The sequence below is a fragment of the Lichenostomus cassidix genome, chromosome 12, assembly GCF_008360975.1.
Source record: "Lichenostomus cassidix isolate B80296 chromosome 12, HeHo_3.0, whole genome shotgun sequence".
Classification (NCBI taxonomy): domain Eukaryota; kingdom Metazoa; phylum Chordata; class Aves; order Passeriformes; family Meliphagidae; genus Lichenostomus; species Lichenostomus cassidix.
In genome coordinates, this window is record NC_139493.1 from 8,899,540 (window position 1) to 8,916,907 (window position 17,368).

Genomic DNA, 17,368 nt, shown 5'->3' on the forward strand with positions numbered 1-17,368 from the left:
CCTAATTCTTGGGTGAAACTGAAGAGCCAGAGCTCTTCAGAACTCTACAGGTTACAGTGGGCAAAGACCTGTTCCAAGAGCCTGGATTTTGCTTACCCTTCTAAAAAATAACCAAGAAAGCCACTTCCACTGGTATGGAAAAGACATGGAAAAGACTCCCACTGGGGTATCATAAAACTGTGACATATTTGATAGGGAAGATGATCCCTCTCAAGACTAGATGAAGAAAAAGCACTGAAAAAATGTGCTTAGGTGTACAAAACCAGGAGAACTCCGAATGAGAAGTCAATATCCAAAGCTGGTCTCAAACACACCTTACTGCAATTGGGGAAAAGTCTGATTTGGAATGAAGGAAATACATACTTGTCCTAAAATGCTCAGAAACAAGGTAATAAACTTGTCTGAATGTTCAGCCAATGAGCATTAAATGACAGCACTTTCAGAGACTAGGAGGTGCTAACCCATCTGTCCTAGGATAAAGAAGCAGAGTCAAGGTGCAGGAAGTCTTGAATTCAATCCTTGGAAAAATCTAGAGGTCTTCCAGCTCTTATGGAAGAGGGATACAGGCTCAAGCAGTATCTGAATAACAATAAAGTATGGTTTGCAGAAGGCAGGTTTGATAATGCTAAAGATGAAGGTACAACTAACCAACTTCCCAGACAAGCTGGCAAAGTTATCCGAGCACATCATTTCCCACCAACCAAATGTCTCCAAGTTTTATGATCCTACCTGCATCTCTCTCGAGAGCACTGTCCCGGGTAGGGGAGGATTCGTGTCTCTGGGACACCTTTGCACCGCTCCGCAGCACCTTCTCCAGCATCCCCCGGCCCTCCCGGAGCCTCTCCACTGACGTGGGGACCATCCTGCAACAAAACCCCAGGAACAGCTGAGGATTGCTGGGACACAGCTGAGAGCAATGTGACCAATGCACAGGGAGTCAGAGACCACCAGCTCTTTAGACAGATGAGGAATAAACTTCTGAACTGCTTTTGCCATGTAAAAAACCTCCAGTGTGATTTCAGACTGCTGCTCTCTGGCTATCATGGCACCGCTGCCCCCAGAACACCAAATCTTTAATCAAAAACATGGTATAAGCATTCAGTTCAGCAAATCACCTGGTTACAGAAAAACTGTTTTGAGAGTCAACAGCATTTTGAAAATCCTGGTATTGGCTTAAGATTAGTTGCACTTATTTTGCATAATTACTTTCATTCAAACTAATTCAGTTTCAAACTAAGCAGAAGCAAACTCAATACCTTCATGATAATACAGTGCCAAGACAATACAGTTGGATACTGCAACATTCCTGAGCAGAGCTAGCTGGGCCATTTTGCCCACTAATGCCACTTTGTCCTGTTTATTTTGTAGTGTGAAAACTCTCAATTCAAGATTAGTGCTAGATATTGTTCCATTTATAAATGTTGTGTCTAAGGGTGAAAAAGAGATGAAGTGGCTCTCCTAATGCCAAACTGTAGAAGAAAAACAGGTCCACAGACAAACTCCAGACCCCTGGGTCAACATTCAGTCTACCATGCACAGGACCATCCAAATCTCTTTGGAAATATGTGTTTTAACCTACACCATGTTTAAGCATCACCATGACCAGGGATTTACAATGCCTTTACCATGGACACTGAAGAATTTGTGCCTTTAAAATGCCTGAATTTTGATTATGTTAAATGCACTGCATACTGTGCAAGCACGCAGCTTAACAGCATATTAACTGATTTCTGCATTTAATTTTTTACAATATATGGAAAACTCTGCTTTACATTACATTTTTTTCACTGTTTTGTTTGCTTGGAGACTTGTTTTCTGCAAGGCTGGGTTTACTGGGCTGCAGCACATCTATTTACATTGTGATGGCTTTATCTTGGCAACTGAAATAGACCCTTTTTTTTTAAACAAAAGCTACTGTCAATTATTGCAGAATTCAGCAAGAATTTGGAAAACTCTACAAATTACAGCACAGAATTTTAGTTCCCACCAATTTCTTCTCCTCCTAATATTATTGTGGATGTCTGGAAGTGTATCTGACATGTAAGCACACAGAGTTAAAGATGAAACTGGGTCACTTTAGCTCAGTAACATTCAGGTTCTAATACATTTTTTAAAAGTAGAAGGTGACTGTATGTTTGTCAGCCTTGCCCATTAAAACACAGAAACCCAAGAATTTTAAAGGCAGCAAATCTGCTTGATCGCATTTCAAAATGTACCAGCATGGTTTCAACTTTATATCCAGTGTCCCATAACAATAGGATCTTTATTCCCACACAATACTTACTCCTGAAACCATGTGGGAAACTAAAGCCAGAGCAGCACCTGCTGAGGGAGCAGCAGATGAAGCTCAGAGAACATAAAACGTTGTACTAAAGCAAGGATGCCACACTGACACCTCACCCTGAACTAGTTTTAGTTCATTCACCTGGTGTTTTTTTTTCTTTCTCTTTTACAGGCAAAAGGAAGTAGCACAGGAGGACAACGACATGGGCTATTACCACTTTTATAGAATATCTGAAAATAAAATAATGATGCTAAACTAATCATTAGCAGACTGCCTCAGCTGTGGCCAGTCCCAGTATCTGGCAGAAGGTCATCTGGTAGACAGAAAACTGTCAGAGAGGTAAAAGACAAACTGTTTATATTAAACTCTGCTTGAAAAGTGATGGAAAAAAGAAGGAAACAGATCTGATTACTCCTCCAAATTCACCCAAGTGCTTTCAGCACAAATTTCATACTTCTCACTGCCCTTGGCCCTGCTTTGCATCTCTCCCCATGTCACCCCCCTGCCATTACCCAAGCAGTCACCCAACCATGTATGTGGAGATCAGCATCAGGAAAGGGGGGTGTGTGTCTGTGTGTGCCTCTGTGCTGGTGGTGTGCATGACCAGAACCTGACTGAAGAGCAGCAGAGCCAGTACCCTACACAGCTCCAGCCAGCAGAACCTCCCAGCCATCACTGGCACTATAATGCCCCACACTGCAATCCAGTGCACTACTTCATGTTTTGGACCAGGTTCAAATGTTTTTGAAGACTAGCCCTTCCCCTTATCAAACTTTCTCACGGTAACAATGATAAAGGTTGTTTGTCCATGCCATAGGCAAGCCACTGACCACAGTCTGGAACATTAGCAAAGCTGGAGCTGTTGCTTCTCAAATGCAAAATTCCAGAGGGTCGTCAACTTTCCTTCAGAACAGGAGTGGACTTAGTATCGCTCATGTCCAAAAAGAATGAAGGTTCAGCAAAAAAAGACCTGGATTAGATTTTCATTGCCTGAGCAAGACCTTACAACCTCAAAAGGGAACTGGTAGAAAAACAACTGCTTAATTTTGTATCTTTCAAAACAAATTTTTGATATCTAGATCAAGAATAAAAGACAGTCTGAGAAGAGTGCTGGTATCCTTCACAGTTGTTTAGCAATTATAAAAGAGAACAATACCAAGAGACCCAAATGAATTCATCTCACTGCACATATTGTTATGGAAATGCCCCCTGGGGAGTTTGGTCCTTCCCTGTGGAGCACTCTCAGGCTTGCTTGGAAGGATAACACTCACCACCTACTGCTGATGCTCTCCTGGGATTTACTGAGCGATGATGAGGAACTACAGCCCCTAGAGTCTGGTGGGCTGATGTCCTCTACGTGAGGCAGGGAGGGATGAGAAGGGGAGAAGCCACTTTGTGGGGAGGACGGAGTTCGTGCTGCAGAGCCCGACAGGCTGTTCCCGTCGGCGTCAGTCCCGGAGCCGCCGCTGCCCTGCCGGGTTGGGGTCCCTGCGCCGCGCCCGGAATCGCCGCCCTCCTTGGCCTCCTGTTTCCGCTTGCGGTACTCCAGGAGCGAGACCTGGGGGAGAAAATACAGCCCTGAGTCAGGGAACACAGAGCACTAGGACAGGGGGAGGAACAGGCTCATGCACCATCTAAAGAATCTTCTGGGTCTGCAGGTAAAACTTGAAAAGGCATATTTGGGTTATCAACTCTTTCTGGATCTGCAGGAACTCCAGAAAAGAGCTAAAGCGGTGCAAATTCAAACTGCTATGATCACCCACCTTTTACTTTTTATGACCAATACTACAGCAGAAACATCCAGCTCATTTGCTTCTCTAACCACCTGGATTTTCACATTACTTCAGGACATGCTTGCATATTCAAGCATCAAGCCTCTATACCCTCCTCCCTCCTCTCAAAACCCTCCAAACACTCTCTCTGGATCATGACATTAAGTAATTTTTTTTCAGTATCAGTACATCCCTAAAACAGGTAATAAGAGTCTTCTTCACAGAACTGGTGTCTTCAGCGCCCACTTCATCTATACTAGTTCAGCCACATTAATACTAAAAGCTTGGTGAAACCTTGCACAGAATTTTAACTTGCTTAGAGCAGATTCCTGCTACAGAAACTATTTTTTAAATTTATTTTGCTATTGCAAACCTCCAGCACTACCACTAAAACAAACTCCTTATAGCAAAGGCAGAATGTGTTTTGGGCAAAGCAGCCTCAGATTTGTCAAAGACACCAACCAAAAATAAAGCAGCCTCGTAATACAAGGTCAGCAGAACTGAAAAGACACAAATATTTCCAGCTGAGCATTTACCTTTCAGTGTGCCTTCCCTCAGAGTTATTAAGAGGCACGGAGCCATAAAGGACTCACAGAAGGCAGCTCTACTGAAGTATTTATCAGCTATGACTCAATGCCCATACAGAAGGCTTTTCAATTTTTAAAATATTGAACAGGGTATTTCCAAAAGTAACTCAACATATGAAGGTTTTAAGATAAGTGCAATTTTAAAAGAAAAACCAAAAGAAAAAAAATCAAGAGACCCCAGAAATGGAAATAAGATACTCCATCCAGCTGGACCCATATACAAGTGATCTGAGTTACTACACTTGCCATAAAAAAGAAATCCAAGCACAGGAAAAGGCACGGATATTTGTCCCACGAGTACCAGTTTTATCACATCATGACCATGATGTAACATTCTCCCTCAGTTTTAGTCCCATGAGGGTCACTGCCTGCTGTAAGAATCCAATATGTATTTGCTTTTGTTATTCCTGCGTTTTCAGTTTCAAATAGCCAAAATTTAAATAACCTTCATCTTACTTTCCCTGCAATATTATGGAAATGTTCTAATATGTTCTAATAAACAGCCTATGTTTTCTTTTGAAACATTAGACTCTCTTTCCTAGTAAGGACCCTTTTCATCCTGATATGTAACACCTCCACCAGCTGTACAGCTGCACTATGTTATTGCTCTGGGTCTTGTCTCAGTTTACCAATCATTGATGAAAGCTGCCAGCATCCTGGTCTCTCTTCTGTGATCCCAGAAGAGGTATTTTCACTGTGGTGTTTTTCTTCCACTTCTCACATCAAAATCTAAAGGGTAGCTCTCTCTTTCAACAACTGTTTTCACCCAGGTGTTGGATGCCTGGATAACTCACCCAGACTCTCTTCATTCTCCCTCTAAGTCTTTGCAGGAACCTGAATGGAAACTGTAAACATCATGACAATCCAACAGTTTTTTTACAGGAATACTTGCCTTCTTCCTTTGTGGCGGATTCTGGGGAGCAGCTCTGGGGCCTTCACAAGCCCTCTCGCCGCAGGGAGACATGGATCCATGCACTGTCTCTTTGAGCAGCCCTGACTCATGTCTGCTGAAATACCCTTCGGCAGGAGAACTGCAGCATCCTGCTTCTGAATTCATTGGCTTCCTCTCTCCCAAAGGAGGAGATCCCCGTAACAACCCATCCACGCGTGGCATAGCGTTCAATGGGGAGAAGGCATACATTAAATTAAACTCTGTCCGAAAAGCCTGATCAGAGCTTCGTAGCAGCATCTGTGCTTCCCCACTTTTCCCTGGGAAGTTCATCTCTGAAGTAGAGTTTATGGAGGATTGTGGAGCCACATCAGAGGATCCAAAACTGAGCAGCGATGGCCGTTCCTGGCAGGTATTTGCACTGGAATCCAGGTACCCACCCTTCAAATCTGGGTCGGATCGGAGGCAGACCTGGAAAATCCAAGAAGGATATAGGAGGGGGGTGGGAAGTCAGGAAAAGAGTCAGGCAAGGGTAGGGAGAGAAATTTAAGTCAGAAAATCCTCTGTACAATGCTAGCTTTCCTGCTTCCCTGTTCCCTTCTGATTACCCCTTTGGTTTTTTCCTGTTCTGTTCATTCCACAGGGGAATGACTGAGACTAAACAATGATCAGTTCAGCTGCCCAACATGGGATGCCCTCTCTCCCCTTCAGCAGTCTTTCTGCAGCAAGAGGATAAGGCTCAGTACTATCCCCAGGCAGTTAATGAATTAAACCCAGCATTTTCAATTGCCTCATACGTCCCCAAGTTGATGCTAACACACAGCAGTAGCCAGGAGAGAACAGAAAAGATCTGCTGTCCTTTCACTGTTTTATTAGCCAAGTTCTTGCCTGTCCCAAGTCAGCCACTACTAACTTCCTAACAATAAAATACCCAGGACCTCTAAGCCATTTGTTTTCACTTATTGTGAGCATTGGAAATCTCTAACAATAGTACATTCATTTAATTTTTACTGTATTTCTACATTTTACAATTTCCAACAAAACCACAATGGCATCATCTTTGTGCTTGTCAGAGTTTCTGGAGCACTAGGCAGTGATACAACAGTATATTCATTTATCTACTTGAAGTGCCAAAAACCCTCAAGGGCAGCAGAATAATCATCTCCTTCACCACATTAATATGTCAGGATCTCAGACAATGAGTATAACTGACAAGATTTCATCCTCTTTGCAGGACTACAGTGCAGAAGGAAAAACACAGCAGCACCAGGCACCAGCTCTGCCCTCCTGCTGTCTCTGAGAACATTTCTCGTACTGTATTATGGCTTCAAATAATCCAAGTATTTTCTACTACGAAACAGTCACTGAGCAAGGCAGTTCATCTCATCTTTTACAACAGGTCAGTGGGTAAGCAAAATACTACTTTTTGGCATCTCCTCAACATTTTCAGTCTGCAAGTGAGCAGGTGGTAAGTCAAGGCTGAAGAGAGCAAGTCAGGTGTACCACTGTGTGCTCATAAGTCAAAACTAGTGTTGAATGCTTTCCCTTCCCCAGCAGTCATTTGGTCACTATCAAGTAAATTTCACAGACCACTCATCTGCTGGGCTGGATCTGATATTGGTGATATTATTTCCATGGTCCTCAAATCTCTTGCCTGCACCTCAGCAGCTGAGACATACCAAGCCTTTGCACTTGCCTGCTTCCCACTAGGGTCAACAAGCGAATCATAAATTCCAGCGTTCAACTGGTTTGCTTTGTTGTGATAACCCTGAAAACTCTCCTCAGCCTTACTGTGACTAAAGCTCCACCCTTATTCCCCTTAGTGCCTGCACACTGCTCCCTCCCCTCCCAGCACACACACAGCACACACACTCCCAGCTCAGGTGCCATAACTACCTCAGGTGACATGGACTCGGGTCTATGCGCAGGGGAGCTCTCGGGGGAGGATACGTTCTAGAGGAGGGAAAAGCATCTAGTTATTCGTCTACTTCAAAAGTCAAGAGGGAAATTACAATGTACAAAATAGCAAACAGGTTAGCAATGGCTGTTCTAAACAACTGTCTCAGGAACTGGCCCCAGCCTAGACAGCAACATGGTTGGTGGATTCTAAAGCTTCCTGGAAGCAGAGATAGGACTGAGTTACTGCATCTCATGATGCAACTTAGTACCCAAAACAGAGCATGTGAATGTTAAGAAAAGCAGCAGCTAACTCTTTATATTTCTGATGCTGTCAGACAGACTTTGCACCATGAAATATAGAGAAGGACAATTACGGATTTAGTCTGAAAACATAGGAGAGAAAGAAAAGCTTGGTTTAGCCCAGGAAGTAACCTAAGATCCCCCAAACACTAAGATGACCTCTCACAGACACGTACTATAAAACAAACAAACATGTCTCCTCCAATCCACTGTGGGCCACCTTTCCAGCTCAAGCCAAGAGAAAAGGTGTGAGCAGCCAGCTTTATGAAATGTTGTACCATCTGAGCACCTATCAGTGAAGGCAGTGTATGTGTGTGACAGCATGGTTAAGGGCTCTTCCCAAGCACTCCCCTTTCCATGCTACTGAGCAAGCCTAAAACAGAATCAGAGAGGCAGGATTCCCAGAGCTATGTTGCTACCAGAGAAATATAGCAGGAGTCACTGTTTTCTGCAAAGCAGAAAACCTCAGAAAACTGAGGAATATCAGAAATTTCTTAACAAAAAGTTCTGACAAACTCCACAGGAAAAACAGAGGCATGTCATGTTTCTGGTCACTCTCATGAATATGGAGGAGCCAAGCATCCTCTAATTTATTTCCACTCTAAAAAGATCACAAAACTGAGTCTGAAAAACCTCAGTGTGCAAAAACCTGACAACCAGAGCTTCAGAAGCTTGTGATACAAGTTTTATAGAGAGCAGCTAGGAAATCATTCAAGAAGGAAGTTTCTTAAAAGCCTTCCAAAAATGTATTTCCCAGCAAAACAAGATGGCAAGTCACAACTTCCACTTGCTTGAGGAAGCTTGTGAACTGATTGAAGAATTTTTCTGTTGCTCTCCCCAGAATGCCACAGTTTTATACTTGGGGGCATGCATTCACTTGTTAAAACTGTGGTCCATTGAGTTAAGATTCTTTTCAGGAGAGAAAAAAAGGTAAAAAAACCAGTTATAGATACCCAGTGAAATCAAGGCTAATTAACACTCAGGTGGGACAGGAAAGGAATGGTTAGACTCTGGAGGTTCATGGCAACACAGCCCTTATCTGCCAGTTCAACCACTGCAAGGGTAAGGATTGTTTCCAGTTAGGCTCTTTCTGTCTGAAACAGTCTTTCATCTCTCTCAATGCTCCACAATCTTCCCTGCTAACCTCTACAGAGCTGCCTCTCAAACAGCTTACAAGAAAGGGCTCCCAAACAAACTAATCAAAGCACATTAAGCTAAAAACACCACAAAGGAATGTTGGCCCTGTTGCTGAACAGATGTGGGATTCCTACAAAATAGTCCTTGTGTGGAGCAGTCCACCACTGCACCATTTTATTTAATGGTTCTAACTAGCAGAGTATGAGCAGCTAGACTGAAGACTTTCATGAGGTTTTTTTAATGAAAAAATGCTACACTAGAAAATAAAACCAAACCTGCGAACAGCATGATCCCTATTAAAAGGCACAGAGTGGAAGGTCCTGACTGGATGAATGCTGGTAACTATCCCACAGAGTTTAGAGCAATGGAAAACACCTACACAGCCTGCTCATCAATTCTGCCAAATTTTGCAGAAGGAAGCTATCAAGAAATCAAAGGTATTAAGGCAATTTCCTTCTACCCAGTCCATGTAAAGAAAACCAAAGAATATAGTCGAAGATGATGTGAACTATTGTTACCATACTTGGAGTTACTGAAAGTTGTTTGGGGAAAGAGGAGCCAAGGATGTCTTACAGCCTCTGAGAAGTGGAACACTTGTATTCTTTTGAAGAGGCAGGGATTGGAAATCACATTGGCACAGAGATGTGAAATGGAGAAGATGGTTAAAGATCACTAAAAAACCTGAGAATTTAGGAGCTACTCTGCAGAAGCAAAAAAAAAGATAAAACTAATGCTACTGGTAGCCACAAAGTGAGGGGAGGTTGGGCTGTAGCAAGGTTTGACATTTCACAAAGCAAGAGATTTGGCCAGAAGTGATGTAGAAGAGAAAGACAGCAGTGCTCTTGAGGCTGAGACTGTGATGCTGCTCAGGAATACATACTCAAAAAGGAAGGTGTCCCTAGTGCCACCTCTGCTGCAAATATTCCCGTTCCTTTCTTTTTAGCACTCCAGTCCCGGGCAGATTTACCTCGAACTGTAGTGGAGTATTGCAGCGACTGGCAGCCAGAGAGGGGATGGGTGAGAACATGATGCCATAACCATTGCGAGTCTCCTCCTCCCCGGGCAGCGATGAGCAGGGCGTGGCCAGCTGTGGGCTCGCTGAGCCAGGGACCGAAGGGACGGCAGGTGGGGGGGTGACAGGGGACAGCGGCCGCAGCAACTTCTTAACGTTCTGCTCCATCAAGTAGCGAGACTTCCATTTCTTCAGGGGACTCAGCAAGTCTGAAACACAAACTGAACTGAGGACATGGCTCAACCATTAACAGTAACCATGAGCAAACCATGGGTTATGTCCTTCCCCCTACTCCCAGCCCAAATGAAGTCCAGGAGTCTTCAATGCAACTACAAAAGACTCCTAAAAATGAAGTACCTCTGAATTACTTCTATATCAACGTCTAGATACTGGTAACAGAACAAGACATAATCAGGAATATGCAGTGAACAAGGAAAACAAATATTTCACTAGAAGCAAGCACAAGAGGGAGCCATGGGAAAGGAAGAAAGGTTAAAAAGAGGAGAGCAGAGGAGAGAGGTCAAAGGACATGTCACTGTTATTCTTACAAACAAACCAGAGACAGCTCAGTTATCATTACCTGAACGTAATAGTTCCCTATAAACTACATCAATACAGCCAAAGCACATTTCCACTTCCACAAAGGATTAAAGCCTTTCCCTCAGGCCTACCTCTCTTCAAAATAATACCCTTTTTCAATGCTTAGTGTAGAAAAACAAAACAACCCACCAGTAAATTCTACAGGTCAGGTCTTGCTTGAGACTTACATTTATTGGTTCTGGCATTCTGTTTCTTTTGCTATTCATCTAACTTTTCAATAATTGAATTTGTATTATCTGTGTGATGTCTGGCTTCCTGTCTGTCATCCTGGGAAAACTCATCCCTGACTGGGCTGATCTTCACTCTCTTTCTCTGTAAATTCAGACAAAATATTTAACCATTCTGCTGCTTTACTCAGATTTTAGCTTCTCCATTCTTGAGACTTAGTCATCTGTTTGTTAGTCTTACACATGTGCCTGTAAGACTTTGCTACATCTTCCTACAGTCATCAGGTATTTAGCTGTCCTTCTAACAGCATCTTGCTGAAAAGAGATGATACTGGGCTCTCCTCCCTCTCCCCCCCTCCCTTCCATTGTACAAGAGATCCCAGAGCTCTGAGGCTGATGATGCAATGTTAAGTGATTATCTTTTCACATGAAAATACTGAGAAATTTTACAGATGCTCAAGCTAGAATAGGTCTGCAGAAATCTGAATGAACAGCAAATCAACATTCTCACCTACCCTAAAGCTGTGCCATCAGGCAAGCAGGACACATGGACATGTCACTTGTGCAGCTGTGCCTTTGCTACTCAGCACCTTCCCCAGTCTTGACTGCAGTGCCCATGCTGCCCTGATGGTGCTTAACACTCACCTGTGTCATCTTTGCAGATGCTGGAGGAGCTGCTGTTCTCATTGCTTTGGTATAGACACTGGGCTCTGTTCTCTTGCGGAGCTGGTGAGGTCTGAGTCATCCCCTCTTCCAAGGCTTGTTTGATCCAGCGCTGAAAACAAACGAGACTACATAAATGTGAAACTCCTCAGGTACTTTCTCTGCCATCCTGCAGGATGCACTCCAACTCCTACACTTGTGTGGAGCAGGGAGGCTGCTCAGAAGCCCAGAGTTACCTCGCTCGGAGCACGTTAGAACACGGCTGTCAGCACTGAGCACACCACCTACTGTGCTGGGGCTGTGCCCTTCCTGACATGGGCTCTGGGAGCAGCAGTCCTCAGCAGTAACACAGACATAATAAGCAAAGAGCAAATTATAAAAATGCAGAACAGTGGCACCTAAAACTGTTAAACGCAATCACAATTTAATAGAAAAGGGACACAAATATGATGAACTATCCACAACACTGATTTTTGCAAAAAAGCTGTTTCCTGCCCAAGAGAGCAAATATGAGCAAAAAAAAAAATCTGATTAAAATGCAAGCAGCAGTTTTCAAGAAGGGTAAACCAAGAAAAGAATAATAAAGGCAAATCTTTTCTTCAGCTACTAACAGAAAAGGTAAGTCACAGTGGTCTTCCGAACATGGACAATTAAGAATGTTTCACATCTCACAGGAGCAAAATGAACTGAAGCCTCAGCAAATCAGCTGCTGCAGTGGGTGTGCTAGTGCTGTATCTTGATACAAACTGACTCCTAATGGCAGGCAGGAACCTTTGCTTAATTTACTATAAAAATAACTGCCACAATATAAGGGAAACCACTCAGGTGATCCAGTGGGATGACAGCAAACTGCTGAAAAAAAGCAAACAGTAATTTTCATCTGTGTAGTATACCCAGGGGACTCACTTTACCAGACTCTTCTTGTCCTAGAGAGGTTCAAAATTGTACTTTTACCTTTCAGCAATCCACAGTTCATCTGCATGCCAACAATGTGTATCCTATTATGGATACACACGTGTGTCTTATGATTCCTCAAAGCTACTGTGAAAGCACATCACAAACTCAGTGGCCACAATCCTCAAAGTGCAAACTTCAATGCGAGGATGAAGAGCAGGTGACAGGATCTATTTTGATGGCCTTCACTACTGTACAGCAGATGCTTCTTCTCTGTTCAAATGTAACTCAAGGGATTCCACTGTGGCCGCCAGGAAAAGTGAGAAGTGCCAGCCAGTCTGGAGCACCTCTACCTCAAACGTGGCATCTGATCTGACAGCCAAGTCACTGCACAGTGTGTGATTAACGTGAGAGCAGGTTACAGTTCAGTTTCCTTGCGAGCTTCAGACACTGCTTTGGATGCAAACTGACATCATCAGCTGAGTTTTTTGGCACAGTTCTCAGTAGTTTAAGGATGAGGCCTGCTGACAATCCAAGAAAATATGTGATCTATTTCAACAGCCTTTATAAATCAACCTCCTTGGCTGAGTAGTCAAAAGTAGACAAGACACTGATCAGGTCTTGAGAGAGCATATCATCAAGTTCTGGACCACTTCTAGACCTCGGCTGGCTGAAAAGGAGGCATTCCCTGTGAGTTTTCTAAACATTCCTGAACATGAGAAGCAAACTTTTACATCTCCAGACTGTTAAGTCATAAAGCCACCAAATGCTAAAAAGCATTTTCCAAGAAAAAGCCAGGGATCTCTTGTGAAATGGATGAAACCTCTCTCTAGAACAGTTAGCAATTATTTACATTCAAAAAGTAGAAATCTAACAAATTATTTCTGTAACATCTGTTCTGGACACAGAAACTTTTAGTACTTTTTAAACTATTTAATAGAATAGGCAGTGTATTTAAGTTTTCAGATTAAGAAACAAGAATTGGGAAATGGATAGGGAATACCAGGACACAGCTTAGCACAGGCTAGAACAAAGTACCATAAAAAGCTAGAAACAATCACTTCTACAATTACAGGCTAGAAAACTAATGGGTTGTTCCAACAAACATGCTAAATCATGAGTTTAAATCAACCTGTCAAAGAAAACTCAGTCATACTGGGATGCACAAATGGGTACAGGTTAGAAGACACAGAGCAACTTTTCTGTCTTGAAAATGTCCCAACTGCAACACAACATCCAGTTTTGGACACAGCTTCAAGGAAGGTGTGGACTAAATGGAAGCCATCCATAGTGAGACTGGTCCACTCCCTCTGCAGCAGTGAGAATTATCATCTGACTAGAGAAGAGTTAAGTGTTGTAACAGATTGGAAGACTTGTTCCACGACAATAGTTTTATCTCCACTGTGAACTTGCTAGCCAGTTGTATGGCAACTGCACTGAGCACAGAACTCCAAATAACTCTGCCAGCTCCACTCTGGATGCTTCTCTCTACCTTGAGGCTCAAAGCTGCTCTTAAGGTTCAAAAGAAGCTCAAACCTTGCAGTTCTCAGTTTACAGATGCATGAGGAGGTTGCCCAGGCACACAGAAACAGACAAGGTTTTGTCATACATCTATATATGAACCATGGAGAGCTTTACCTATGAAGGAAATACTCAAGAGACTGTTAGGACATGACAACAAATTGGTGGAAGGTGGAAACAGTGAAGTCCAAAGATTCTCTCTGGAAAAACACCCTCAAACAAAGGAAGGCAAAGAAACCACACATGGTACCTGAAAGCCACCAAGACAGGGAGAGCAGAAAGGATTTCTATATAATTGTTCTCAGGTAATCACATAGGAACTGGAAAAGTCTCTGAGCAAAACCAACAGGCAACAGGGAAGATAGATTCTGATACAAATCTGACTGAGCAAACTACCCTGGCTGCTGTTTCCCTGCAGATGGGTAAATACTGGCATTTACTGGTCATCTGTGAAGGAACTAAATCCTTAGCTGGGCCTGGTTCAGGCTTTCTGCATGTATCTGTTGTAGATAGGCAGTTTGTGATCCCAAACAAAGAGCTGTGGACTTGTTCTTGTGAACAGGCAAACTCAAAAGCTTTTAAACCACAAAGGCTCTCCAAAGACAACGGATCTTAACTGAGGCACTGGATTCTTGAGGTCCTCTGCAACACTGTCCTATCCCCACAATGCCCACAACCCCACAACCATCTTCTGATTGTGTAGTAGTAACATAAAACTTTCTAAGGGAAGCACTCAACACTCTTTGAGAATTGTGTATGCTGGATAATGAAACAGCCACTGCTGATCTGAAAGTACGTGCTTCTAAAAGAGCAGTCACAGAACAGTTGTTCTACCGTGGCAAAAGGCAAGGATGGAAACTGAACTCTGGCAAAGAGGTCAGCAGTCATAGCCTGGACCCTGCATCAACACACTAGCTCAGCAGGAATACATGGAAATAAACTCCAAAAGGACACAACAACTTTACAAGAGGGCCAGTAAGATGAGTACACCTGGTGTGAAGTTAAGACATAAACAAACATACCTTCTTACAGGAGCTGTAAATGCCATCCAACAGAAAGGGCCTTCGACGCCTCTCAGGGTTGAAAGGTGAACCAAAGCGAATGTAGTGTTTAGGTGTGGTACAAATCAGCGGGGAGTGCACAAGACCTGGCAACATATTTAGGGTAGTTGCCAAAACTGTTGGGTCTGTGGTAATGCGCAGAGGACACTCAATAGGACACTCCTGCTTTTCTGCCTTGTCGTTCAGCCATTCGGTAACAAGGTACTAAAGGAGGAAACACACACATCAGTGCAACCAGCACAGCTGATGAAGAAAGGCCATATGGCACAATGGTGTATGGGGAAGCAGTGCTAAGGTCAGCCACAAAACCTCCCTCCTTCTCAAGAGGAAGGACTTCCTGTGTCAAACACAATTCTCACCTGTCGGAGACACAGCCCAGTGTTACAGAAGTAGCTCGATTTTATGCTCCATTCACCTTATTAGAAGGTTCTCCAAAAACTTGATCACCTTGTTCATAACTAGTTTCTAGACACAGAACTAAATGTATTAATAGCTAATTTATGTCCAGTATGTGGCAGCTGCCTGCTAGCTTCTACAATTTTTCCTCCTTCCTCCTTTTACTCCAAGTTTATCCAAGCTTGGACATGACAGTTGCAGTCACACTCCTTCTTGGTCTTCAGTTCTAAGCTGAGAGTTAACCTGTTTGCTGCATCCTAAATGAATACCCCCAGCCTGCCATCCCAACTTTCAGCACTTGATCATATTTACCTTTTTTGTTTTGGGGTACTTTACTGCAGCTCGATTAGACTGGGATCCTGTAGCCAGGACAGCAGTCGGGTCAGATCCTGTCGACTGTTTGCCTTCTCCTGGCCCTTCCACATTGCTGGCATCTGTTGTGGTTACCAAGCTGGCAGTGCTTCCTTCCTCTGGGACAGCCTGTGCAAGTTCAGCTTGCTGGGAACTGGCTTGTTTCTGCCTTCTCAGTCTTTGTGCTGAACTGGTCCGGTATCGAGAGAAGCGACTTTTTGGTCGCGGCCTGGAGGGTTTTGCTGGAGCTGGCTTAGTCACTGTTTTTTCGGGGACAGCATCCTACAAAATAAAATGTCATCAGTCCAAGCACCTCTAAGAGTATTCCTTTTCTCTGCATACAGGATCAAGAATTGAGATGTATTTATTGACACTACCTGACTCTCAAAATCTTGTTGGACTCTGTGTTGGTTCATAAGATGGCCTTGGGGACCCTTCAACACTGGCACATTATCGTTTTGTCTTCTGCGTTCTTAAAGGACAGAACATGGGTCTTTAGGTAGAAAGCAGCAATAGGAAACTTGCTGCTTGTCTCAAGGTAACTGCTCTTTTTCCTGACCTGAGCTGACATGGAGCATTCCAGGCAAGTGTCTGGGCCCTGCCATAAAATGGGAACACATGCATCCAAAGTAGACTGGGTCAAAAAAAAACCCAAACAAAAAGAAAAGAACTTTCCATCACTGCAATTATGCATCCAACTTAAGTTCACATCAGTACCAAAGGTGTTCACCTGGATAAGGAGCTGGGCTTGTTCAGTCCAGAGAGGACTGAGTGGGATGTAACAGTACTCTTCCTACAAACAGCCTGAAGCCACTAAGAAGATGCAGTGGTGCATCAGTGGACATACACTGAAATGAGAAGTTCAGACTGGATATACGACAAACTTTTTTCAGCCTAACAGTCGTGAATTGTAAGAGGTGCAATTTCCATCCCTGGAGGTTTTCAAGACAAGACTGGGTAAAACCCTGGCCAACCTGGTCTAGCTTCAAAGCTGTCCCTACCTGACTCAGAATGGACTAGAGAGCCCACGAAACTCCTCCCCACCTCAACGATCTTATGATAGATATGGCTGCACCTGAGCTTCATACAAGGCAACAAACAGTTCTATCTTCGTCTTACCGCTACTTGTGAAGACCGTCGTGTGTTCACCCCAGTAGTGCTGGTACTGTTAGAAACAGCAGGAGGAGGAGCACTTAGTGCTGAACTTCCATCTTCAGTTTCAGGAGTCTCTGTTTTTACTTCTTCCAGTTCAGGAGCTTCAGAATTGACGCTGACTTCAGCATCAGTGCTGTTTCGGTCTGATGGTTGCTCTCGTCTCCTCTTTCTCTTTTCCAAGTTCTCAAACATGTGCATGATGGCTTCTACCTTCCTGTCTTCCCGGGACTGCAACACAAAGGTAAATGAAGTAAGCATGGTGGATTGTGCACATAAAGAAGGCAAGAACAGATATGGGAAGCAGCACAAGGAGAGCAACTGCCAAACAGCAATGACAAAAGCCAGACAGAGGACAGAGAGAAGCAGTTCTTATCAGTTATTTGCATTTTTCAACATGGCAAATTTCCCAGAATAACAACAACATAATCATGTGTTTGTAGCACAAGTAGAAGAACTCAACTTTGTTCTTAAATAGGACCACTTAGATACTACTGAGTTATATTTATAAAACAGCCCCAAGGAAATGCATAATTTTGAAGAATTAAAAACTGTAAGAAAGCATAAGCAGAGTGAAGAGATGACTTGGAAACAAACAGAGCTACTTGCTAATGACCAAATGTTAGAACCAAACAGAAGCCAGGGGCAACAAAAGTGATTCAGTAATTTGCAGCAAGTGTAAT

At 43.4% G+C, this 17,368-nt stretch overlaps 1 protein-coding gene across 2 annotated transcripts in view; it reads right to left on the reverse strand.

Annotated features, from left to right (window-relative positions):
* Window positions 1–17,368, reverse strand: part of SETD5 (SET domain containing 5) — a 65,155-nt gene that overhangs the window by 4,654 nt on the left and 43,133 nt on the right. The window contains exons 14-22 of one of the 2 annotated variants that reach the window (XM_085072536.1): window positions 16,653–16,916; window positions 15,495–15,815; window positions 14,748–14,990; window positions 11,293–11,422; window positions 9,836–10,089; window positions 7,429–7,485; window positions 5,536–6,003; window positions 3,556–3,842; window positions 730–863 (exon numbers count right to left, since the gene is read on the reverse strand). In XM_085072536.1, coding sequence (XP_084928662.1) covers window positions 730–863; window positions 3,556–3,842; window positions 5,536–6,003; window positions 7,429–7,485; window positions 9,836–10,089; window positions 11,293–11,422; window positions 14,748–14,990; window positions 15,495–15,815; window positions 16,653–16,916 — 2,158 coding nt within the window. Of the gene's footprint in view, window positions 1–729; window positions 864–3,555; window positions 6,004–7,428; window positions 7,486–9,835; window positions 10,090–11,292; window positions 11,423–14,747; window positions 14,991–15,494; window positions 15,816–16,652; window positions 16,917–17,368 lie in introns of those variants that run through there. The other variant, XM_085072535.1, reaches the window with a different exon arrangement.